The sequence below is a fragment of the Stereum hirsutum genome (genome assembly GCF_000264905.1).
Source record: "Stereum hirsutum FP-91666 SS1 unplaced genomic scaffold STEHIscaffold_27, whole genome shotgun sequence".
NCBI classification, from domain to species: domain Eukaryota; kingdom Fungi; phylum Basidiomycota; class Agaricomycetes; order Russulales; family Stereaceae; genus Stereum; species Stereum hirsutum.
In genome coordinates this window covers 294,584-319,007 of record NW_006763157.1, presented here as the reverse complement: position 1 = coordinate 319,007, position 24,424 = coordinate 294,584, and the positions used below count along the sequence as shown (strand labels likewise).

General features: G+C 49.5%; 9 protein-coding genes across 9 annotated transcripts; 3 read left to right on the top strand and 6 right to left on the bottom strand.

Moving 5' to 3' along the window:
• Positions 1 to 835: 835 nt before the first annotated feature.
• Positions 836 to 1,042, top strand: STEHIDRAFT_43883 (uncharacterized protein; the record flags this gene model as incomplete). The annotated part of the gene is made up of 1 exon (XM_007311414.1): positions 836 to 1,042. A coding segment is annotated over one exon (207 nt), but the record flags the coding sequence as incomplete, so codon positions are not given.
• Positions 1,043 to 2,163: 1,121 nt separating this feature from the next.
• STEHIDRAFT_135796 (TPR-like protein) lies at positions 2,164 to 5,321 on the top strand (the record flags this gene model as incomplete). The annotated part of the gene is made up of 3 exons (XM_007311489.1): positions 2,164 to 3,483; positions 3,625 to 4,467; positions 4,524 to 5,321. The coding sequence occupies 3 exons, from the start codon at positions 2,164 to 2,166 to the stop codon at positions 5,319 to 5,321; spliced, it is 2,961 nt and encodes a 986-aa protein (XP_007311551.1).
• A 2,039-nt stretch (positions 5,322 to 7,360) lies between these two features.
• STEHIDRAFT_163781 (uncharacterized protein) lies at positions 7,361 to 8,954 on the bottom strand (the record flags this gene model as incomplete). Its single annotated transcript, XM_007311488.1, has 6 exons — positions 7,361 to 7,645; positions 7,699 to 7,943; positions 8,001 to 8,139; positions 8,194 to 8,313; positions 8,371 to 8,547; positions 8,661 to 8,954. The coding sequence occupies 6 exons, from the start codon at positions 8,952 to 8,954 to the stop codon at positions 7,361 to 7,363; spliced, it is 1,260 nt and encodes a 419-aa protein (XP_007311550.1).
• A 2,110-nt stretch (positions 8,955 to 11,064) lies between these two features.
• On the bottom strand, positions 11,065 to 11,289 carry STEHIDRAFT_37212 (uncharacterized protein; the record flags this gene model as incomplete). Its single annotated transcript, XM_007311411.1, has 1 exon — positions 11,065 to 11,289. A coding segment is annotated over one exon (225 nt), but the record flags the coding sequence as incomplete, so codon positions are not given.
• Positions 11,290 to 11,346: 57 nt separating this feature from the next.
• On the bottom strand, positions 11,347 to 11,592 carry STEHIDRAFT_38883 (uncharacterized protein; the record flags this gene model as incomplete). Its single annotated transcript, XM_007311412.1, has 1 exon — positions 11,347 to 11,592. A coding segment is annotated over one exon (246 nt), but the record flags the coding sequence as incomplete, so codon positions are not given.
• Positions 11,593 to 13,968: 2,376 nt separating this feature from the next.
• On the bottom strand, positions 13,969 to 14,922 carry STEHIDRAFT_45631 (uncharacterized protein; the record flags this gene model as incomplete). The annotated part of the gene is made up of 1 exon (XM_007311415.1): positions 13,969 to 14,922. A coding segment is annotated over one exon (954 nt), but the record flags the coding sequence as incomplete, so codon positions are not given.
• A 522-nt stretch (positions 14,923 to 15,444) lies between these two features.
• On the bottom strand, positions 15,445 to 16,215 carry STEHIDRAFT_69556 (uncharacterized protein; the record flags this gene model as incomplete). The annotated part of the gene is made up of 1 exon (XM_007311419.1): positions 15,445 to 16,215. A coding segment is annotated over one exon (771 nt), but the record flags the coding sequence as incomplete, so codon positions are not given.
• A 3,668-nt stretch (positions 16,216 to 19,883) lies between these two features.
• On the top strand, positions 19,884 to 21,344 carry STEHIDRAFT_116607 (uncharacterized protein; the record flags this gene model as incomplete). Its single annotated transcript, XM_007311487.1, has 1 exon — positions 19,884 to 21,344. The coding sequence occupies one exon, from the start codon at positions 19,884 to 19,886 to the stop codon at positions 21,342 to 21,344; it is 1,461 nt and encodes a 486-aa protein (XP_007311549.1).
• A 336-nt stretch (positions 21,345 to 21,680) lies between these two features.
• STEHIDRAFT_116606 (uncharacterized protein) lies at positions 21,681 to 23,162 on the bottom strand (the record flags this gene model as incomplete). Its single annotated transcript, XM_007311486.1, has 1 exon — positions 21,681 to 23,162. The coding sequence occupies one exon, from the start codon at positions 23,160 to 23,162 to the stop codon at positions 21,681 to 21,683; it is 1,482 nt and encodes a 493-aa protein (XP_007311548.1).
• Positions 23,163 to 24,424: the final 1,262 nt, after the last annotated feature.

Sequence of the window (24,424 nt, the reverse complement as noted above, 5' to 3'; positions counted from 1 at the left end):
GCGGCAATGATCGAAAGCCCTTTCTTTATTCGGGCGTCAGACCCTCCTCACACCGTGTAGCAGGAGCTGAGATCGATCTTCCACCGCCAGCCCTAATTTCAGTACAGAGCACATAGAGGCCACCACAATATTTCATCGAAGTCCATATAGGCCGTTTGTATCCCCTACCCGCCTCTATACCTTTGTTCTTTCGGGCTGCTCAGACGACATGCACTCTATTTTCACCCTAATTAATCGCCCACCAAAACCTCCTTCACCCTCAGATTACGAGTTTGTCGGCGAGAGGAGCGATTCAGAAAGGCAGCATATTCAATGTTCCATCTGCCTGTGCGTTTGTTACATTATTGTTACTGAAAATTCGGGATTGCATGCTGAATTTGTTCTAGCGAAGTGCTCTATGACCCCATCCTGACGAGATGCAGCCATGAATTCTGCCGTAGTTGCCTGTACGAACACTGCCTTCAGACAGACTCTCCTTCTTGTCCGGAGTGTCGAAGACCATGCTCTGTGGAGTCATGCTATCCTGATCTTCGAAGGAAAGACGTGCGTGAATCCACTTCTTATATTTTATCGTGATTTTGACACTATCTCTTACAGGAAGTAGAGTCTTTGGACGTCAGGTGCAAACGACGATCTTGCACCTTCATCGGGGAACGAAGAGACTTGATGGAGCACTGGCGGTTCAGTTGTCCAGAGTTTCCCCGCCCCGAAAAGGATCAGGCCGACAGGAACAGCACACGCACGATTATTGAAAGGAAGAAAAGTAAGCTCCATGTGCGTTGCTCACCTCGAACCCGCGCATCTCTTTACCATCCTATATCCTGTCAAAGGCACGATATTCATCAAGACCTTCGATGGGAAAAACATAACATACAGAGACGTAGACCTGGAGAGCACCACAGTTGACGACATGAAGATGCTTATCAAGGATCGGCAAGGCATTGATCCTAAACAACAGCGTCTTATTTGCCTTGGGAAACAGCTGGAGGACGGGCAACTCTTGAACGCGTACAACATAAGAGATAGTGTGATAGTTCATCTTGGTAAGTCTCCTCTCGATGCCGTTTCGAAGTGCGATTTACCCCGACTAATTCTCAATTAAATTCCCGGATTCGTTTCCATAGTTCTTCGTCAGAGAGGTGGGTGAATGCCAACGCGGGTTACACATCTTGTACATTGAGTATGGTAACGTCAAAGGCTGCTTGTCGTAGTGAGCTCATGCATGGCAATGATCAGCTTTTCTTTATGCCCTTTTTTGACTGCCGTTCACAAGTTCCAAAGCGCGGAAATTTCGCGTCGTTCACATGAGGATTCTACGAAAGAACCTTGCTCTTCAGACGTGTAACGATTTGATCCAAAACACTGACTTCGCCGTGAAACCCTTTTACCCCGGGCGCTAGTACTTTGCTCTGTATCACAGGGCATCCTCGTTTGAAACCTATACGTGTACTAGCCCAATCAGTCGAGAAGCATCTATCGATTTGACTCACACTCACTACCACCCACGCTAATCTCCTCAGCTCTCCTTTGCCCTCCGCCCTTCCTCTCCTCTTGATATCAAGTCAGGCAATCGTGTCTAGGTTCAGGCCGGGGCTCTCGATGGAGAGAAATATCAGCCAAGAAGTCTTGAAGGCCATAATGAAGGCGCAGGTATAATCCGCTAACCACTATCATTGTTCCGCAGATACTTATCAGTGTCCTCGTAGGTCTCCCGTGCACTGTCACAAACAAACACAGCAGAAAGAGAGGAAAATACCTACGCACCCTCTGAACCTGCAGCCGTACGTCCATTGATTCTCCACCGTTCATGCAGATAACCTGACTCTATCACATCTGGGGTGAACAGACTAGGAATGATGGAGAAGCAGCAGTGCGTATGAATCGTCACAACCTACTCGTTACACCACTCTTTCCGTCCATGTCTGATAATCATCGTGGTCGCGTCGACAGGTCCAGCCGGAAGATACCATCGACGACGAAGCCCCCAAGGAACTCCCGTCCTCAACGACTAACAGACCTCATGTTGCACTTCAAGCTCGCGAACGTGCGGATACCCTGCTGAGTCAGTTCACGAGCATGAGCGATATTTATGACATCGCCGAGGCCATCCAGCTTTACAAAGAAGCTGCATCCATGTGCAGTTCCAACAACGATGAACACGCTATGTGTCTGGATGGTCTGGGTCAATCGCTTTCACACAGGTACACCCGCCTGGGAAAGATTGTGGACATCCACGAAGCCATCTCCGCTCATAGACGCGCGGTCTCGTTAACGGCTGCCGGCCAAACAGAAAGGCCAGCTCGTCTCACTCACCTTGGTAACGCATGCCTCCTTCGATTCGAGAGACTAGGAGAGCTTCCCGATATCGACGAAGCTATATCAGCTCAGCAGGAGGCCGCATCCCTTTCACTCACTCCTGAAAGGCATGAGAATAGGCCTAGTTTGCTCAATAGCCTCGGTGGTTTACTTCTTCGACGGTTTGAGCGTCTGCACAACATGCCGGATATCCAGGAATCCATCAGGATTCGAACGCAGGCTGTGGAGCTTACTCCTGCAACACACGCTGACCTCCCCCGGTATCTTACCAATCTCGCTGGATCGTATATTCTGCGATACGAACGATCAGGCAGTCAAGTAGACGTTACCAAAGCAATCTCTCTTATGCGAGAGGCCATCTCGAGCACCCCGGACGACAGCGATTCTCGACCTCGCCGTCTCTTCAATCTTGGAGGTGCACTTTTCCGTCGGTTCGAGCTGGCGGGCAACGTTAGCGATATCAATGAAGCAATCGAGCTTCAACAGAACTCTGCTGCGCTCATTCACGACGAACATCCGGAGAAGCCAAAATGTCTCAATAATCTAGCCAACTCTTTCTTTGCACGATTCAAACATTCAAACAATGTTGCCGATATTGATGAGAGCATCACTGCCCTGCAGAGAGCTGTGAAACTTACGCCGGATGACCATATAGACAAGGCTCGACGGCTCGGTAATCTTGGAGGATCATTTCTCGGTCGATTCGATAATCTGGGTAACACTTCTGATATTGACGAAGCCATCTCTGTACTTCGTGAAGCTCTTGCGTTGACTCCAGATGGTCATGCAGATAAGCCCGGCCGTCTCAGCAACCTTGGATTGGCGTACTTTCGTCAATACAGACAGTCCAACAGCGTAGTTGATATAGACGAGTCTATCACACTGCGCAGACAAGCGGTAGACCTCACACCCGATGGTCATGCTCTCAAGCATGTATACCTGACGAATGTCGGAAATTCATTGCATGGCCGGTTCATGCAATCAGGTAACATCCCTGACATCGACGAATCTATAGCTGCCCATCAAAAGGCGGTTCAACTCATCCCGGAACATCACGCAGTAAGACCTGCATATCTCAACAATCTCGGAAAGTCGCATTGTGCCCGATTCGAGCATCTGGCGCAGCCGCCCGACATCGAAAAGGCCATTTTCTGCCAGAAGGAAGCCGTACATCTCACACCGGATGGTCATGCTGAGATGACGGGACGTCTGCATTATCTCGCAGAGTCTCTTTTCCTCCGATTTCAACGATACCACTACCCCGAGGACCTTGATGATGCATTAGGCGCATACCGCGCGAGTGCTCAGTCCTTTTCTGGACCTCCGGCATTATCTTTCTACTGTGCTAACAGGTGGGCGCGTTGTTCGCTGCTGAAATGCGGAACACCGTCATTAGATGCTCATGCAACTGCCATTGGATTACTACCGCGCATGATTTGGGTGGGAAAAGATGTGTCTCATCGGTACGAAGACATTCTCTCCATCGGAGATGCGGTGAATGCGGCGGCAGCAGCAGCTATAGCATTGCAGCAGTTTGATCTCGCCATGGAATGGCTGGAGCAGGGACGCTCAGTCGTCTGGGGACAGATTCTCCAACTACGTGCTCCGATGGATGACCTGAGAGCCTCCGGACACGATATATTTGCCGACGAGTTGGAGCAAGTCTCACGAGAGCTAGAGACGGCGGGCACCGCTTCTGACTCCGGTAAACCGAGATCGACACTCGAAGACGACGCTCAGCAACATCGGAGGTTAGCAGCGAGATACGAAGAGCTCCTCGTGAAAATCCGTCAGATTGAAGGCTTCGAGCAGTTCCTTCAACCCAAGAAACTCTCTGACCTACTTGGTGCAACAGCTACAGGGCCGGTGGCAGTCATCAATGTCCATAAAAGTCGATGCGACGCTCTTATCCTTCGTGATTCAACTCTACCAGTCCTCCAGGTTCACCTCTCAACCTTTACTTATGAAGCTGCTACTAAGCTAAGGGAAACAATCATCAAGTGTCTGGAGGAGTCAGATGTCCGCGAACGTGATGCTCGCGCCCTGAGACGGCGCAGGAATGTTGCAACGGTCCAAACACGGATGCAGAAAATTTTGGAAACTTTGTGGACCGAGGTCGTGAAGCCTATCCTTTCTGCTCTTGGCTATGCGGTGTGTGAGATCTGCATAAATTATCACTGGTGACCACTAATCTCACTGTTTTTTAGGAGATGCGATCACCCCCCGATCCTCTTCCACATATCACCTGGTGTGGCACAGGCCCACTAGCGTTTCTACCCATTCATGCTGCAGGCCTATATGCCACACCGGATCAGCCAAGAATCTTTCAATACGTGGTTTCCTCGTATACCACAACATTGACCGCTCTGGTGGAATCATCCAAGAAACCGCGTCAATCGTCACCACGGATCCTCGCCGTATCGCAACCAGATACGCCAGGTTATACCGCACTGCGGGGAACGGTCACCGAGGTGGAAGCAATCAAAACTTGTATCGGGGACAAAATGCAGTGCGACTGGGTTAATCGGGACGAAGCTACAGTCGACGCCGTCCTCAAAGGGATGCACGAATGCAGTTGGGTCCACTTCGCTTGCTATGGCGTCCAAGATCCAAAAGATCCCATGAATAGCGCCTTCGCTCTGTATGATGGTCGGCTCGACCTCAAGACAATTATGACCATGTCTCTCAAGTTTGCCGAGATAGCCTTCCTTTCTGCCTGCCAAACTGCTACAGGAGACGAGGGCAGGCCCGAAGAAGCGGTGCACCTTGCTGCCGGGATGCTCATGGCAGGGTATCGAACCGTATTTGCGACGATGTGGTCGATAGGAGATAGAGACGCACCTGTGGTTGCGAAAGAGGTCTATACCCATTTATTGAACGACACAGACCCAGATGGACAGAGGAAAGAGGCGTATGCGCTTCACCACGCGGTGGAGCGGCTTCGACAGGAGGTTGGCGAGAATGCTTTCATGAGGTGGATGCCATTTATCCACTTCGGTAGTTGACCGTAATGAGCACAAAGACTGAGGTCGCCAAAGATGGATGCATTAGGCATTTACTGTAATATGTTACACCACTCGCAGGAAGGAAGGAAGGAAGGAAGGAAGGAAGGAAGGAAATTCCCGCTACTTAGTAGTGGGTTCTTAGGTTGTTATGTATTCTGCCTCCGTTTTGCAGTAGATCGACTTTTGTTGACTGAATGGGTGGCTGTGCTGGTCTAGCCCTCTCCGTCATTTGTTCCCGGCTTTTTGTCTTTCGGCCCGTGCACCTCTACAATTGCTTTTCAATCTCCGCTCCTTCTCCCATTCCCTCAGCGGCCTCGCCGCTCTCTGGCCGTTACCTTGTTGATCTGATTTTGTTCTGTCTACAAGTGCTTTGCTCTCGACTTCTGTGCTACAACTCTGCCTATTCTACTCTTCATACTCTGTCGGCATGTCTCATATGCCAGTGGTTGCATGTCTACATCAAATCGTGCGTGTCCTGCCTCAGACGAGGCGCCTTCACGCCCTTCTCCCCGTCTGCCTTTGTCGTCAACCTTTTCTCTACATGCCACCTACTGAAAGTTATTCTCAGTCTGTTCATTTAGTTATCCGTAAGTTGAAAGTCTTGCGCGAATCCACTCGCCCCTTCGTTGATTCTCCCTTGGACTCTGTTGCCAACGCTGCCACCGTGGAGACGGACAACCTCGACGACGAAGAGTTCGACTCTATCACTATTGTTAGCACTGAGGCTTCTTCTTGAACACCTCCTGACGTCCCCATGGACGACATGCCGGGATCCATTGACGAGGGCCTCGAGACCGATGCGGCCAAGAGGCGTAGGAGAGCCGAGAAGAAGAAGACGGCTAAGAAGTAAAGCCTTGTTAACGTCGTCACTGATGGTGGGCATCTGGCATCCTTTCTAAATTGTTTTGGCGACGTGTCTAACGCTGTACGCTCTTTTAAGCCCTGCTCGGACCGCCTGGGCAGTCACTTGGTGTCGCTGCCTTTTATTCCCGTTTCGTGTGTTTCATTTTTGCCGTTCTATTCATCATGTGTCTGACGTTAATTGCACTCCTTGTTTGTTTCGACCTCGCAGCCAACTCGCAGCTACACACTCTTTACTTATGCATTTTCGCTCTCAAGTCTCCTTTGTACCGTTCCGACTCTTGTTGTTTTGTTGTCAATAGAAAAATGCTGCTTGGCCTATTCCTTTGTGTGAAATTTGTCGCTATCTTGCTATCTTGTCATTGCTGCATGGGCTGGCGTGGCGGGCGTTGCCACTTGTGGCCTTTCCCATGCTTATATATTCAGGGTACGAGATGGGCCCATCAGGACCAATACCCCTATCCGTAGTCGTACTAGTACCAAATACAACTACAGAAAGCACCTAGGGAGCCATTACCGCTGTGATACCAACGCGAGGAGTGTCATCCCCCGATGGGTCGCACGGTCTCTGGAACCTTGGAGCAAGTATTCCGAACCAGTGTACACGCTAGTATGTTATGGTCGAGGAGAACATGAAGGAATGGTAGTTCGCATCGGTACATCGTGGGACGTTTTGTCGGAATTTGCCGCAGTCAGATTTCGCGTATTTATAATTACAGTACCTCTTCCCAACCTCTTCCCCGTCAACGAGTGTTGGCCTCCCCTACAACGTTTCCTGTGCGATGATATCCATGTTTTCTTCGGCGGGTGTTTATTTTATAAGCACGGGAAGGGCCACAGGTGGCAACGCCCGCCACGCAGTCCCGCGTATAGACAGATCGAGTTTTTTGCCCTGACTTGTTCACGCAAAGCGAAGACGCAAACAGACGCGTCTGATAGGGGCGCGAATGGCCAAGCGTTACGACGTACATTGAACATGATACTCAACAAACACGGTACAAGCATACTAATACAAAGGGAGCAGGATGAAACGGCGACACATCAACATTAACACGAAGACCAAATGAAAAGGACGATGGCACCCAGAAGCCCAATCGGCCGACACCAAACTGGATAATCATACAAAGGACCTTCCCCGATGGCATACACTGGGTGAGATCACGAAAGTAGCCGCCAGCCTACTTCTTACCCTTCTTGCGCCTCTTCGAATCCCCGTCCGTCTCCATCGCGACTCCAGCGGGAAGTTCGTCCATCGCCATCGCGTTCCCCTGCTGCTCAGAGGAGGACGCGGAACTCGACGCGTGTCCGTTGTTGATCATGATGAGGTCGAACTCGTCGGCGACCTCTTCGTGTGCGGCGGCGATATTCGTCGACGTGTCGTCTGGTACGGTAGCCGGATCCTCAGCGGGTGGAGCATCAGACTCGTGCATGAGCCTAAGTTTGTTGATTACAATCTGAAAAGACTACATACCCAATGTCAGCGACTGTCATTGAAAAAAAAAAACGGCAATCGTACCTTCGATGCCTTTTTGTTCGTTTCGTTAGCTTTGATATCCCACATCTTGAAAACCACCTGGACCATCACAACCGAACCGGGGCGAAGTACGTTCTTGATATCCCACATGGGGATTAATTCGTTATCTAAGCCACGCCAATCGAGCTGGTTGACGCGAACGGCAGGACTGTGTCTGATCAACGCGTTACAGTCGTGGTCAGGTAGCACATTTGTCGGGTACTTGGCACCGAGCGCAACAGCCGGCACTACAATCAAAGGTCATCGTTAACGGAAAGATTCCGAAACGACCGTGCAAAACTTACCTTCTGTAGGCGTAGACGAAGCATCAACGGGCGGCGCAACGTCGCGATCCGTATTCACTATGTCAGGGTTCTTACGCTTCCGAGCAGAACGCTCAAGGGCTGGCTCCGATTGAGTCGATGCCGCGATAAAACCCTTAGCCTGGACAAACAAGTCAACAAGGGGCGTAAAGAGACGCAACGGAGGATGACACACCTTGTCCGCAAAATAAACAAGGGTTGAGACAGCAGGGCAAGGATAGTTGGCATATTTGCCACCAATAGCACTGCACGGTGTGGCGCTTCCCACACGATCCTTAACGAAGGGCCGAACCAACTGCGATACAAGGTGAGGTCAGTTAAAATGGCGTCAAACCTAAGCATCACGACGTACAAATTCGTTACCAGCAATCCAATCGTCCAGGGTATCCTTGCTGCCAGCAAATTTGCGCTGAACGGTGTGCAAGCCGCACAATTGGTCTTGGTAGAAATCGCTGGCATCGCCACCATCTATGACCGCGTCGAATCCCTTCCCCGCAATGACAAACTTGACCGAAGTCTTGTCGTCAATCTTGCCGCATGATAGACGGCGAGGCAAGACGGGTAGGCGATTATAGACAAAACAAGAAACACGGGAAAAGTATCTCAGTATGGAAAAATCCGAAAAAATGACATGTTACGCACCTGCCTGTCCACATTTCCCATAGCACCCAAACGTGTTCCGTCCTGGTAATCCCCGACCTTCAAAACCATGGATGGTTTGAACTCCGCCTCCGTCACGCTCCCGAGGTCAGAGGTCGTCTTGACCATCATCACGTTCTCCCCCCGATACTTGTTGACGCAGCGGGAGACTAGCTCACGTCGACCGGTAGTAGCGACCGACTCTTCGTTAGCCAAGAAGTTAGGCGAACTGTCCGCAACCTCGACGAAGTTTTTCCAGAAGAGGATGACGCCGTCAGATATGCTTGGGGTGCTCATGATTGCGAGAGGGAGAAGCACAAGATGGTCCAGGCAGAGACACTTTGCAGATGAAAGCGCACCGTATGTCGTCCACAGACAATGATTGAGCTTTAATACCTAGAGGCCCAACAGGTTCCGACGAACAGACAGGAGGTATGCGGGTAATGACAACATCGACAATTGCATCCCACTCTCATCCGCTGCGATGCACGGGATACGCAGGCGGCAGTGACGAAGGCACGTCGCATCCGCTCTTTGGGGCGGGTCAATTGTTTGCAATCAAATAATCGTGGGAGCCGGATGCAAGCGGCACGGCCGAATAAGGCAGCCGTCACATTTATGCGAGCCCCTCAAGCTGACGGATCCTGCAGCGAACAACACAGAAAGCCACCATGAAGCGATCCGTTCAATCAACAAGGGGTCAGGATCCACCGTAATTCATCTATCGGAATGACTTCACACCTACGAAACGCCACGATTCAGTGCGCGGCCCATTGTGGGCTTTATCCTGCTCTTTAGAGCCTCGTCGACATATACAAATTGTACTACAACCCCCCCGTTGCAAAGAGAAAGGTACGCATGATTGCCAAAGATTTTTTATATAGACGCAGTACTGACATCGCACAGAACGACCATGCGAGTAGTACGCCAAACCATACAGAACAATCAACCCTACCGAGGCGCTCTCGTTCGCGCTTTCCTCTATCACGGAGCTGTATCTCACCAACTCAAGCCCGTTCGAGTCCTCCCCAACGGGGAACCGGACTTCGCTGTTCACTTTCCGGATCGCGCCACTATCCACACTGTCAATACGACGCACGCGCAGAACGCCCGTCATCAATTCACCTTCTATTTTACAACCACTCGCCGTCACGATGCCAATCGACCTATCGCTCTCCGCAGCTTCTGGGGAACAGTTCTAGTTGTTCGCCGCGCGACCCCGATTCGATACAGTGCCCGCACCGCCAGGTTTCAATCGCACTGGGTGAGGAATGCGCGTGAGACGCCCGCGGAGAAACGGGCAATTGAAAGCCTCCTTGGTAGGTCGCACGATCAATCCTCATTTGCCGGACTCTAACGGAAGGTGCAGGCGCTGTTGTTGACGAGGCCAGAACGGTGGTACAAGGTAGCCGTACTTGAACGTGAATAGCTTGTGTCTTCATGTGATGTGTACGATACAATGCGCTTGCCTTGTTTGAGAGGCCCCAGTGAATATAAACGTTCAGAATATTTATTGTGAGACCTTTGCTCAGGAGTACAGAGTTTTGAAGTCAAACGAGGGCAGTGGGATGCTTGTAATACATAGAATGTGGCTTATTTATGCATGCCTTCATCAGAAGGGAAGACACGCAAGGGGAGACAAGCACAAGAATATTGGTCTGAGACATGGCGAGGCCGGTCCGACGGCCCGGTGCAGCTCATGGGTGAGCTGCCCATTGTGGTACGAAGTGGCACAGTCCTTTCCCTGGCTCGCAAAGGTTGCCGATAGTCTTAAATCCATCCATCAGTCAGTCAGCCTTGGTAATTTACTGGGAAAAATTACAGACCAGGGAGAAACCTAGTCACGTTGATCATGTAAGTTGCGGTAGGTCAGAGTACAAGAGTTGTGCGCCGTCTCTTGCGAGACGATCGAATTGGGGTAGCTAGATGAATGAGTTGTAAAATATTAATCACCCAGTGCTCGATTTGGGAGACATGATACACGTACAATTAGTGTTACTAGGCACTGTAACGTTCAATGTGACCGCGTTCTCAGGGGACCGGGCAGCACCTAAAGGGGAGGGGTTAGTGGCGGTAAAAACCAAACACCAATATACACACCTCCCAAACCAGGATGTACCACACAACTCGAAGGATTCGACGTGTTAGGGTCGTCGAATCGCCTCCTCTTCCTCCCACTGCGTACAGGCGCGAGCGTCTCAGCAGCTCGGGGGCGTTTTGCAGTCAATGGAAGAGGGGAGCCCCTCATCCGCCGCTGGAAATCGTCCAGGCGCTGATTTCCGGACTGCAGGCAATTGGCGTCATCCTCGCTGGTTAGCGGCAGATGAGAAAGCTCCTGCTCTGAAGAAGAGCACATGCTTGTCAATTTTTCACGAGCAATCTTCCGTTCATCATTCGAGCCGACATCAATGATCGTTTGCAAGCTCATTTTTTCGAGACGATTCATCTCCCTGCGGCAATCTTCATTCATGTGACAACGTATTTTTGATATCTTGAAATCTCGCAGGATACATAAACCTTCAAGCGATTTGACGCGCGACAACATGACATAGGGCGCCGCCGAGCCCCTACAGTTTTTTAAGTCCACGATGACTTTCTCATATGTTTGACCCTGCGATTTATGGGCAGTAAAAGCGTAGGCTGGAAGAATAGGTAACTGTGTACGATTAACAGTGCAACGTTTATATGAATACTTGTTTTCAAATTTAATATTCACAGACTCGGCCAATGCGACGACATGATGCGGTGGCAGACCTGGAAGCGGATCCGGGGAAGTGTCTTCGGCGTGTATAACACAAGATGTTGCATGCCGCAAACCATTATCGTCTGTCCAGTACCGGATGTGTTTAAGTATTCCAACGGTACCATTGACTACGCCTCCGGGCACATCAAAATTATGGCAAACAATGACCCGCATCCCAATTGCCAACGGCAAAACGGGCAATCTTTGTGATGTTTGTCCAGAATGAAACTCGGATAACGTAGCTTGCAGTTCCTCGTTTTCTATCACGCTTCCACCGAGCTTGTCTACAGCATAATAATGGTGTAAATTTTGATTATTTCGCTGGGTATATGTTAAGACAGCGTCTGTGTTAAACTTGTCCTTTGCCTCATTTCCATAGAAGAGTAGAGGTGCGTCTTTCCAACCATCAGAGCTCCAATCAATGCTCGCGTTCTTCCCCACTCGCGTTTTTAATAATTCATAGTCTGCATCATTGCACATACCAAGCCTTAGTCTGTTCAATAGCTCGACGAATCGCTGATTGTGCTCACCGGACTGCCGCATAAGTTGCTTCAAAATTACTACATGTCTTACAGATAGCCAGAGTAACCTTCCCATGACTATTTTCTGCTGCCTTTTCTCGTCTTTGGTTGATACCCGGGTGTAAGATGCATTTACATTCGCATACAAGCTGGTCTGACTTACAGGCGGCAGCTGCGCAAAATCACCGGCAAAAATGACGTTGATGCCTCCAAAAGGTTTTGAATTTCCCTTAGCGTCCATGAGAGCATCATGCACGTCATAGAGCAATTCACAACTGATCATAGACACTTCGTCAATGAACAAATATTGTACACCCTCCCACATATTTTGTAAATGTTGCTTCCCTTGTGGAGACAATCCACGCTGACCTCGTTGGTATAAAGACAAAGAAGAATGCAGAGTAGAACCAGATATGTTTCTTGCTGCTACACCCATGAATGCACACAACTTCAGCATTCGTGTTTCTCCCCGGCGATTAAAGAAGGTTTCCAACGCATTTATAACACGGGATTTACCTGTTCCACCCTGTCCACCTATGTACATTCTGAGCGGCGATTGCGCTTCACCCAGACTGCCGTTTATCCGATGATCTGCAATGATTTTGAACGCCCGAGCTTGTTCTGTATTTAATGTATATTCCCCAATTACCTCACGTATCAAATCTGCTGAAGGTTCTGTATTGTCAGGAACTGCTAGTCGTGCATATTCAGTGGAGCTTGAAGCAGGGGCGTCCGACATGCTTGTGATATGAGTATTTGTTGAGTTCGGATCTAAATTCATTGGAATGATCGGCATAGAATCATTGATATCCATCGCACTGTGAGTTTTCCAATACTGCTTTCGATCCATATATGCTTGCCGCCACAAATCCTCCTTTGTTCTGTCATGTGAAGCAATACACACTTCATCTATCGAGGTCCCCTCAAATTCGATGCCCTCATTCACTACTCTTTGAGTGGCCCGATGGGGTAACTCGTCGTTTATGAGCCCTATATCCTTCGCGGCATCTACACATGCATTTGCATCAGTACTGTCGGCTTCGTTATGATCGGAACGAGCCCCCCGGATACTGAAAAGCACACCGAGGGCATCAACTTCGTCCAAGTCAGGTCCTAATGAATTTGGTCCAACATTGCTTCGATTACGACCACCGTCATTAGCAATAGGATCAAATCGGTAGCGATGGTTTGCACGGGTCCGTACACGATGATCGTTGCGGCTATCACGGCATTCATGCAACACCTGCATGTTGGTCATAATTTGACAAGCCTGGGGAGAGCACATCGATTCAAAAGCTACAAATGCCTCATCCCAGCTTGAATGTACTCCAATCAAGTCTGACACATGTCTCCAGGGCTTGAAAAGGATAAGCATCAACCTACAGTAACGAGAGCGGGTATGCTTGGCCTTCGAATCTTTACGCGGGGGAGTAGGTCCGACGAGAACAGGCACCTTTCTCTGCAAAGCGGAGAGGAACTTCAAATGCCGGGTGCCAAATTCACCATGGCTTTCATTGAATCTGAACTTATATCGTTTATTACCTTTATTACGCAGCAAGTCATCGAGAGAAGGTAATTCCTTTGCAGCTGTACCATCTCCTTCCAAGCTATGGGCGGAAACGTTAGAATCGTAAACAACGAATTCTTCTTCAACGTCATTTAACTCTTCAGTGGCATCGTCTTCATCTGCATCATCAGATTCACTTTTAGATCGCATAGGCTCTTTGTCTGTTTGTGCGATAAAATCCCAAAGTGGTAATTCATCTAAATATTTGTCTCGTAGTTGATAATCCATGGCTCTGCCAGCCCTAGCAATCAATTCGCCCTGTGCACCAATTGCGACCGGTATCTGTTCGTCGACATCTTCTTCAATATCATCGGTGTCTTCATTCATCGCCTCATTGTTTTCTGCGGTATTTTCATTGCTATTATGGGAGTCCTCGCTATCGGATTCAGCTTCTGCGTCTGGGTATAACGCGTTGGGGACCCTATCTATAGTATCATGGTCATCAACCAAATCAGCATCATCATTTTCGTCTGTAGATGTATAGCATTCTGGACTTGGTCGTTCCGATTCTATAATGCCTTCGAAGCTTGTCCAATACAAATTTGAGTATTTATGACTTGTGTATTTGTCTCCCGTTTCCATGAGGTAGGCGCAAACCTGCTGCGAAGACAATTCTTGCGAAGACAACATCGCATAAGCGCATTTCTGTAGGAGTGCCTTGGCACGCTTATCAAGTATGTCCTCAGACGGATCGTAATCACCGAGTTTTGAAACAGCTAAATCAAGTGCAGCATAAGCAACATGGGCCTTGAGTTGCTGCTTTGATATATAATCTGAGATATAATACAAAATCGCCTTGGCAGCCGCACCCGAGCCGATAAACTTTATGTCCATGTTACAGCGCACGCACTCCAGAATCGTCATGTTGAAATTGTTCACCATACCGTCCAAACATTGATGACATATCTCCCCTGTATCAGGATCAACAGATGTTTCCGCTTGGAACGATTCAGGATCCAACGCGAATCGACACTCTCGAGGGTTCGGAAATCCCTTCCACAACTTATAACAGGTATTTGTGTGGCGATGGCTCTGACATTTTTTCGCAAGACAATGTCTATCCTTTTGCAGGGCCTGATCGCGAGCATCGCCTGTCAGGGATGCTGGTATTCCACGAACAGAACAAGGATTTACAACGGAAGACAACGTAGATGTTTCAGGGCCTGGATCTGGGGGAATACAAGTGCTGATAGTATCGTTCAAGAACGCAATCAAACGAGCCTTGAAGCCCTGTTCGTCATCATTCATCAATTTCGATTTCAATTCATTGGGATTGAGGCCTCCTTCAACCCAAATAAGCATATGGCAGTGGAGCGTTCCTCGGCCTTGAGCTTCAACACACCCATAATATGCTTTGACCGTCCCTAATATTCCTCCATCTGTATTTTTTTGTTTCGGATCATAACCCAGAACGGCTGAGACAAAAGCTTTCATGTATATATCGAAAAATTTAGCGGCCACCACAGGATTTTTAGCGACTAATAAGTGCTGATCTTTGAATTTGGGAACAGTTTCATGAACCAAGGCATCAATGTCGATATCTGAGCCTGCTAAAAACGACACCAGGGGGTTGAAAACATCTGCTGGATTAATAGTGACATAAAAACTAGGGCATCCTTTGTCTACAATGAGCGAACGTATCTCGTTCCGCATGACTTTGCGTGCAGCTGAAGAACCAGGTACATGTGAGTTCACCACATTAACTTCACGCATCAGACTAAGCACTTTTCGTTCCTCATCGTTATACGCTGTTTTTGTGTCACCTCGAGCCACACGTTCGGAAACATCGTGGACGGCCTTTGGAGATACAGAGGCAAAAGTAGACGATACGTTAGCGAAATCTGACCGTTTGACTTTTAAACTTGAATGCAACAAGGCCTTTCGGCGCTGAATAATGCTAAACGCAGTAAACAAAAACGAATAATGTTCCTGGAAGCGGCGGTCAGACAAGTCAAACAGATGTCTGACATGACGGTGAAATGATAGTCGGGATACACGGCTATCTTCTTCAAAACCTCCGATACCATATGGATATAATGTAGGATAAATCATGGGAAACAAACCGGGGTTGAACCATTCATTGACGGGTTTCATGTCATGCGCAACCGAGAGGTAGCTTGAACCCTTTTTCAAGTGACGCAGAGCGGCAGTTCGGAGTTCATTTGCGGTAGAGTGTTGGTCTACATTCGTCACAACGATGCTTTGGAACGGTATATCACCATCGCCATCAATATTATTTGCAAAGTTGATGTTGTCATAACGAGAGGTCAAATTATCGTTGACATCCTTAGGAGATACCGTCTCGATGTGAACAGGGACAATGTCACCCGCGTGGTCATTGGAGAGGGTTCCAAGGACGTCTTCATCAATATCAATGTCGTGATAGAAGGGGTTCCACTGTTTCAGCCAGAGTAGCGCTGCTCGAACCTTGTGAGCACGAGCAATCAACGGTTTTGCTTTTGCTTTTAACCACTCTTGAGTTGGAGGTTTAGAGCCAACAAATAACACGCAAATATTGGCCCCAAGCTCATCCAGCGACGGCGGCAATCGTGAGGCCACTCGTTCAGGACGTTGAGGATATATAATAACGTGACCCTTCATGCCATGCTGACGCCCAAACTTCGACCGTGAGTCCTGGTGCTCCTGCGTATGTTCTGCACTTGTCTTTTTGTCTTTATCTTCATTCATCTGAATAATCCAGCTTTTTGCACGGCATCGGGAAATCATAGCTTCCTCTATGATTGTGAGATCCTTCAATACATCAGGGACGGGCCCAAGGTATAACTGGTTTGCGATTGCAAGCTGAGGCACTTTACCCCGCCTCAGCGTGCTGTTACATTTTTTGCAAGTATGTAGTATGGTATTACCGTCGGAGTCTTGAGATACACCGTTCGGGTCGACTAGTGCATCCTTGAGTATACCTGTCGTAAAGGGAAGGGGTGGGCGAAGCGACGTGTCGGGGAAGGCAACAGAAAGGTATGTCTCGTCTTCGGCAGAGCCTGGTAAATGGCCTTTCAAAAGACGATGTACGTCTACATCAGAAGCTAAGAGAGTGCGCTTTTCCGACGCAAGGCACGATTCCGCACAAATAGCGCAAGTGAAGGAAGCGAGAGTTTGTGAAGATGTCTGATCCTTGAACATGCTCACAATTTGGTCTTTCAGATCAGTCGAAACTAACTGGGGCCAATCACGTCTGATTGCTTCGAGATTGGCATCAATACGACTGTCCTCTTCAAGACGTCGTTGCTCATTAATAATATTTTGACGGGATCTTTTTTCTGCCTTTCGCATGGAGCTCTTTAATCCAGTGATGTGCGTCTTCAAATGACGGCGAAGCTGCTTCACAGAGTCATCAGGTCTCCACTCCACATCTTGTGCAGTCAAGACGGAACGCAATGCCTTCAATTTACGAAATTTGGATGTCAGTACACCCTCCAAGATGGAGACCACGATGTCGTTGGGATCGGTAGCAACTTCGTCAACAGTGAGAACATCATTTCCAGCACAACCGGACGAATCAAGGAGGTCAAGCGCTGTACAATAACCATCCGTACCGTGTTCTATTAGAATATCAATAAGTTCTTCTTTGCGCATACCGGTTGTGTGGAGACCATGGCCACGAGCAACGTTCCTTATCGCGGCAAGAGACATGCCAAATAGCGATTCAAAAGGATGTTGCATAGAATTTCCGGAAGGCGACGATTGTCCTGCATGGCCAGCGTATAAGCTGCCCTGGTAGTCTTTGATCTGCCTCAGTAAATTACGACGAGTGTGGTCACTTGAACCTAAGGGTCGGAGACCGAGTGCATGAACGACTACGAGAAGGCGTTCGATTGAAAGAGACTGTTTAACCAGCGTAAAAACACCTCGAATCATAGCCTCGCGTCCATTGTATTCATCCCATAACGCGGCGCAGCCTCGTGAGATAGGTTTGTCCACACAAGATGCGCAAGTTCCACTCAAAAGGTGCAACAATAGCTGATCAAGACATTCTGCCTCGGACCGGTCAACGACAGATATACCGTGCAGAGAGAGATGATACCGCAGATTGATATAATCACCATCGAAAACGAAATAAGGATTAAAAGACTCATTCACGTTGTTAAATAAACGAGTAGGGAGATAAGCGAGGTCCGCAACGGGTGGCGGAGGACTCAATGATGGGTGCCGATTGCAATTCCATGAACCACGTTTTTCATACTGTCGGAACCGTTTGTCCGATTGTATACGCGAGGCACTTTCCTGCGAAGGGATGGCCCAGGGTACACCGTCTGGGGTCAATAACTGTTGGACACATTGTGTGGGCTTGAAATCATATATGTGTTCAATGGAATGGCCCGAAGCAGTACCGTGTGTCAAAGGCGCAGACAACATGGGATCAGACGTAACATTATGGGGCATCGTGGGGCTAACGAAAGTCGGACATGTATTTTGAATCGAAGATTCTGCGGACAGAGATGCCACAGTGCCAGACGAAGACACCACATGGGCAGACAAGGGAGCCACAAGGGCGGACAAAGGTGCCACACGGGCGAATGGTTGTGCCATGCAGGCCGCAGACGAGACGTGGGACGACGAAGGTGAATACGAAGTATAGCCTATAACAAAAAGAGTGGATGAGGAATTGGTCATGACATAACAGAGCGAAAGAGCGTACAGAAAGTATTGCGGGCCGGGTTGCGGACAGACGGTGAAGCCGATGCAGGACGCTGAGGGTGGCTCGTAGCATGCAACGAATAGAGGGGAACGGGAGTCTCTGCAGGAACTGGAATCAGGAAAGTCAATACAAGTAGGCATAACGAGTACGACGCACCAGCTGGTGTGTAGACGGCGGACTCAAGGTGTCCGAAACGGGAGACAGAAGGAACTGCACGTGAGCAAGTAAGTCCACGGGTTTGGAGGCCAACGAATGCGTTGGCGCGAATGAAGCTGTTACTATGTATCGATTGGCAGCGGTGAAGAAAGATGGGCGAACCAGTTTCTGTAACATCGCGTGAAGTATGGACGTCATCCCAAGCATCGAGAGGGATTAACGGAGCACGAAGAAAGACACCACTGTACGAGGCGCTCTCAGCACCAGAGTCTGTACGTACTCCTATTTGTCGAGCGTCAGTAGCGCCAGATGAAACGAAACGAAGAGGAAAACAGACGAGCGGGTGTGGGCTGAGCATCATCCCATGCATCGGGAGGTATGGACCGCTCTCGAGGAGGTGCATCACCATATAGGTCGTCGTCGCTGTTATCGGCGGCGGGTGTCGATACAACTGATATAACATAATTCATTTTAGAGGGCAAAGTGCACATTGACGGATGAACGTACGAGCGATGTCGGTCTGCGGGAGATCCCAAGCATCGGGGGGTATTGACCGATCTCGGGGAGGTGCATCACCATACAGGTCGTCGTCGCTGTCATCTGCGGCAGGTGTGCATAAGACTGATGTAATAAGGTCATGTTAGGAGACGAACTGATATTGATGAGGAACGTACGAGTGATATCAGTCTGGGGGAGGGAAACAACACATGGCTCGGGAAGGGTGGCGGTAGATCCAAAAGATTCATGCATGTTGTTGATTCGAGGAAAAGTGCAGCAGGGCGAAGTGGAAGGGAGGGGGATGAAAAGGACGTCGGTGACAGTCATATAGGGTGGCGCTGGAGAGGTGGGGGCAGTGCGCGGAATCAAGCGGATACGCCGAAGTTGGGAAAAAAGGACGCACAGCCTTCAATTCAGTACCGAAACATCAGTTTATTGCGAAGCGGAGGCAAAATCAAGTACAACCTAAGAACCCACTACTAAAGTAGCGGGAATTTTTGCGAGCGCTCGAAAACATGATCTCGAGTTTTTTTTTTCTGGGTAACGTGCGAAGAAAATTTGCACGCGACAGTACGTCATGTCGCCTTACCGTTTTCTTCCTTTCTTCCTTCTTCCCTCGGGATGAAGCAGACTTCACTGGTTCGTCCGAGGAATACATATGCATACTGACTCCTTCAACCTCTACAGCCCAGACACCTCTAGGTGTTCATGATGCCGCTCGCAGAGTCAAACTTTGCGATGTACGGTAATTGGTTCAAAAGGTGCGTGTCGCTCACACCACGTACCACCGACAATCGCGCATTGCGCATGCTTGCTTTCTGGGGTCATCGCCGCCGGGAATGAACCCTGGAAGATGCGCATGGATGCCGGTCTTACTCTTTGCAGCTCCACATCCGCGTCGCCTGCGCTTGGAAGAAGCGCCCTTTCTGCAGAACTTTTACATGATGCACGAGCGAAGCGCTCCTCTCTGAGATTGCTTATAAGGGCGTCGTCTGTATCATACCGCCCACCACGCACACTTCATTCTTCATCTCTTTGACGAACAGTGCTGCCTTCAGGTTGACCTTTGCTATCAGAACTCACCATGTCATCTTGTTCGACGTCGTCTCTAGCTCTCGACTCTCAATCCGCCGTCGAAAGGACGCCACCCGAAATTATCGACTATATCTTCGCGCTCGGTTCATCCAACATTTGTTTTGGCTCGTCAATCCCATTTCCTCTCCTCGTCTCTCACGTCTGCGGTAGATGGCGCGATATAGCCCTCTCCAGCTCTCACCTCTGGAGTACTGTTGCATGCACACAATCTGCACCCCGCTTCCCAATCCTTAAACTCCTCTTAAAACGTTCACGGAACCATCCTCTCGACCTTCACTTCGATTTCAACTTTCCAAAGGGTTATGTCGAAACGTATCCACACCTCCTTCCTCACAATTCACACTCGAAACATCCCTTCAGCGACTCTGAATACGAATCCACATCCTACCTCACCGATTCTGACAAAATCAGCAAACGTCTATCCCTTCTCACCACATCACACAATCCTCGAATTCGATCTTTCTCTGTTTCCTCGACCAACTACACCTACATCTCCCTCTCAATTCGCTCCTTTCCTCGTGGCCCCAATCCGCACCTCAGCAGCTTCGAAGTGTCATACGTCCCGGGGCACGAAGAGATCTCGCGCCGAGGAACCCTCAACTTCCCTCTAAACCGCGATGGTGTGGCGTCGAGTTTGAAGAGGCTAAAATTGAGGAGTGTAGATTTGAACTGGGCATCGACGTCGAAGCGTCTCGCGGGGTTGAAGAGCCTGGAGCTAGGAGACCACATGAGTGGGACTTGGAGGTCCTACGGTCGACTCCAGACCATCCTAGCATCTACACCTTCACTCGAAACGTTCATTCTCGATAACCCTGGTTCTCTCAGCATGATCGAAGAGTGGCCCAAAGACGTCGTCGTCGAACTCCCATGTTTGAGGCGAATGGTGCTAGCGAAACAGAGGGCGGAGGTGGCGGTGGCGATTTTGAGTAGGTTGAGGTTACCAGCAGTGAAGTGGTTGGAGATCAACTTGTCGAATAGGACAAGTATGGCGAGAGAGAGGCGAGGTGTTGGTATGCATGACGAGATCATTAGACTGCTGGTTCCACTGGTGAAGAGGGTAGAGGTTGTGAGGATGTGCGAGGTTCATCCCCACGAGAGGGTCGCGCGCGCACTTCTCGCTGGAATGTCGAGCCTTCGTGTTTTGATACTGGACTCCGATCGCGACGCATGCAATAGGGGATTACACCCTTGCGCGCTATCTCCCGTTATCGACTTTCTCTCGCACTCTACACTCTCCCATTCGTCACACTCTCCCCTGTTCGTCCCCCATCTCTCCCATCTCGTTCTTCCGTCCTACGGCATTGATCAGAAGCAGGATTATCTCGCCCCTGTGATAGAATGTCGCCCAAATTCATTCGATATATATGCACCCACGGAGACTGATATGCTCGACACGGAGAGCATATTGTCTAAAATAGGCTATAAATGTGGGGTGGTTGACGAACAATAGTGACGGCTGAATTCGACTAGTTGCCATCGGGCTCCGCTATTATTTTTCTCATCTTTCGCTTTCGACCACGGACTATGTTATTCGTGTAATTAGTTCTCGGCGGTTGCTCTGTATCCTGCTTGCAAAAAGCCGGGCGTTTCCGTCAAACCTGCACAGGCCGGCGATTTTTGAAATAGGTTCCTGACGAAGAAGTGGCTAGAAGGTCCCGTGACTTGGTGTGTACAATCGAAGTAGTCATCCAGCAACAGGGAACGAGAAATTGCATGGTGAAATGAAGTACTGGTACCATATATTTGAGATTTGCTATGCCTAAGTAGTACTAGGGCCCCAACAAGATCACTCATGTTCAAGATAATATCCGGCATCCGGATCGTCCAACGTCCAAACCGCACCATCCCTCGGCTGCTCCTTCATACACAGCCTCTCATCCACAAACTCGATATCCAGATCCTTCAGAAGTCCGCTATGCAGCAGATGTTGCAGCGTCTCCGTCAACCTCGACGCTACCTGCACATGCGGATCTTGTTCCTGATGTTTTCCGCGTCCTGGATCACCGCATGCAATACGGAAATGCACAGTCTTCAACCCTAGGGTGTCATATTGTTCCAGATAGATGAATGCTTGCAGGAACTGTGTTATCGTGCGAAAAACGTCCGCCTCGAGAATGTCGGGTGTAACGTCCATGGAGAGTTCTTCGAGGAACTGATACTCGAATACATCCTTGTCTCGGTAGTGACGAATGAGCGACCGCAATATGTCACCCGTAGACGCGTCGTGATGAAGCCTCAGGTGTTTCATATTCGGAAGACGCTTCCACAGCGACGCTAGACCTGTCTGGCCTGCCTTGCAGCGTGGTCCAAGATCGAAGGTCTCGATGGTTTTGGAATGGTGCTCGAGGAAAGATATGACGCTGCGAGGGGCATGGCGAGCATCGAAGCCTTCAAGGAAAAGTGTGATAAGAGCGGGTGCAGAGATTTTGTCGGTGAAAGCGCAAATGAGATCGTCACGGTTTGTGGCCAGGGAAAGGTATGTCAAATGAGGAAGTAGGACGGTTCGACCCGTATTTTGTAGGGGTATGATAGCTTCGTCGGTTTCAAAACAATGACATTGTATTCGTAGTTCGCGTAGCTGAGAACAACTTGGTAAAGTCGCGAAGACCACGCTCAGATACTCAGGATCGTCTTCGTGGTCAAGGATATGTAGTGATCGCAGATGTGACCAATTAAGAGACCACAACCGAAGGGCTGATGAGGGAACGACAAGCGCTTCCAGTAATGGAGTTTGTTCCGGCGTGAGCGACAATGTCAATTGATCCGTGTCGATACCCCACAGGGAAAGGCGCCGCAAATTCGGGAAAGATATCGCTTCAATGGTCAACGGTGAAGTCAAAGATTCGACATAATCAGGGCTTTGAATGACTACATCTGACCATCGGTGCGCATGTTGGAGTAGGAGCTCGATGATTGGTCGACACAAGACGCTCTCCTGGTCGATTTCTTCGTCGCTTCGAGAGCAATCGTCGAAGAATCGGAGTGAACAAGTCAACGGCACGGCCATAAAGCGCTCTAATAACTTCGACATATGGGACACTATACGCTCCAGGCGCTTCTCTTCGCGGTTCCATATCTCGATCGAAAGACGTGCCCAAAGGCGGGGAGTCGTCAGCGCGATGTTATGCCAAGAGCGGCATACGAGGGTCAAAGACACCGGGGCCTCGTCTAAAGCTATGGTCGGAAGACGGTCATCGACGCAAGATAGGAAACATTCTCCAAGGACTTCAGGTGGAAAACGAGACAAAGCAGACTGGGAGGCAGACATCGCTGGCTCAAGTCCAACAGAAACGGCAAGTCATGCGGCGACTTGCGTGTACGAAGTGGGGACTAGTTGAGGTTCTGGCGAGCTGGAAAGACATGTATCAGTACACTTAGCTAATAACGGTAAAAATCGATGGAACGCAAACGCGTGTATCTGTGGTGTTTTCAGGCAGGGAACAGGTTGGGAAGGGTCGCGGAGCAAGCTCGAGATCTGACAGTGATCTGACGCGTCTCCATTTCAAGCTCCGAAGGCTTTAGAAATCAACCAGTACAAACAACGCCTACATGGCACTTCACCAAACCCAACCACAACCTGTTGCTCCTTCCTGAATCCTTCATCAGCCTGTTCTGTTTTCGCAGTACGGTTTCCACGATAAATATTTTTTTTCTTTGTATATTTCTTTCTTTCACGTGGCTGACGAACTCATGATGAATCGAAGTCTTGCTAATGCATGTTGATCTTTCTTGAGTATCAGGGAACCGATTTGAGCACATTGGGTGACTTTCAGTAGCAGTCTAGGAGTGTTTCTTGACGCACAGAAGCACAAATACGAGGCTCTCAGCCAGTCAAATGTTGATCTGAGCCTCTTTTCTGTGTTCTAGGCCTCTAGAACGCACACAAACGCCCCACGGAAAGTCACCCACTGTATAGCTTCGCATAACAAAAGGTGCCCAAACCCTCAACGAATGAAAACCCGTGTCTGCCTCAGATTCTCTACTCAGACTCACGCATGGGCTCACTCGACTCCCCTTCCAGATCCCATCTACACTGCATCTATTTGATCTATCCCGCCACATCATTTCGCCACAACACGCTCATAAGTACCCTATGTAGCCCGACGATGAAATCTTTGCTACCGTGTGCTTGAGATCAGCCCCAACATCCATCTTGAATGGATGTTGGCCATCTGTGACAAAAAACGACCCGCGTGCACCCCCCGCGCCGCGGACGAGCCTGAGCATGACAGCTACATACCCAACGAAAACTCGCGAGCGTGCGGTTCGTTCCGTCCCCGGGCTTGGCCATTGATCGTAGCGTGTACGCATTATTCATACCTGCCATCCGTAATACAGTGAGCTAGCTAGTGAAGAGTATTGGTAGTGCTACTGAGCACGTTCGGAACGACACCGAGGACGCAGCGAGATGAGTGACACGGCATGAGATGGGAGGCGGGACCGGACGGGACACGAGGTACAACTTGCAAGATGGGAGATGAGAATGAAGCTAGTTCGCGAACAATGAGCGGGTTGGAGATGCGAGGGCAA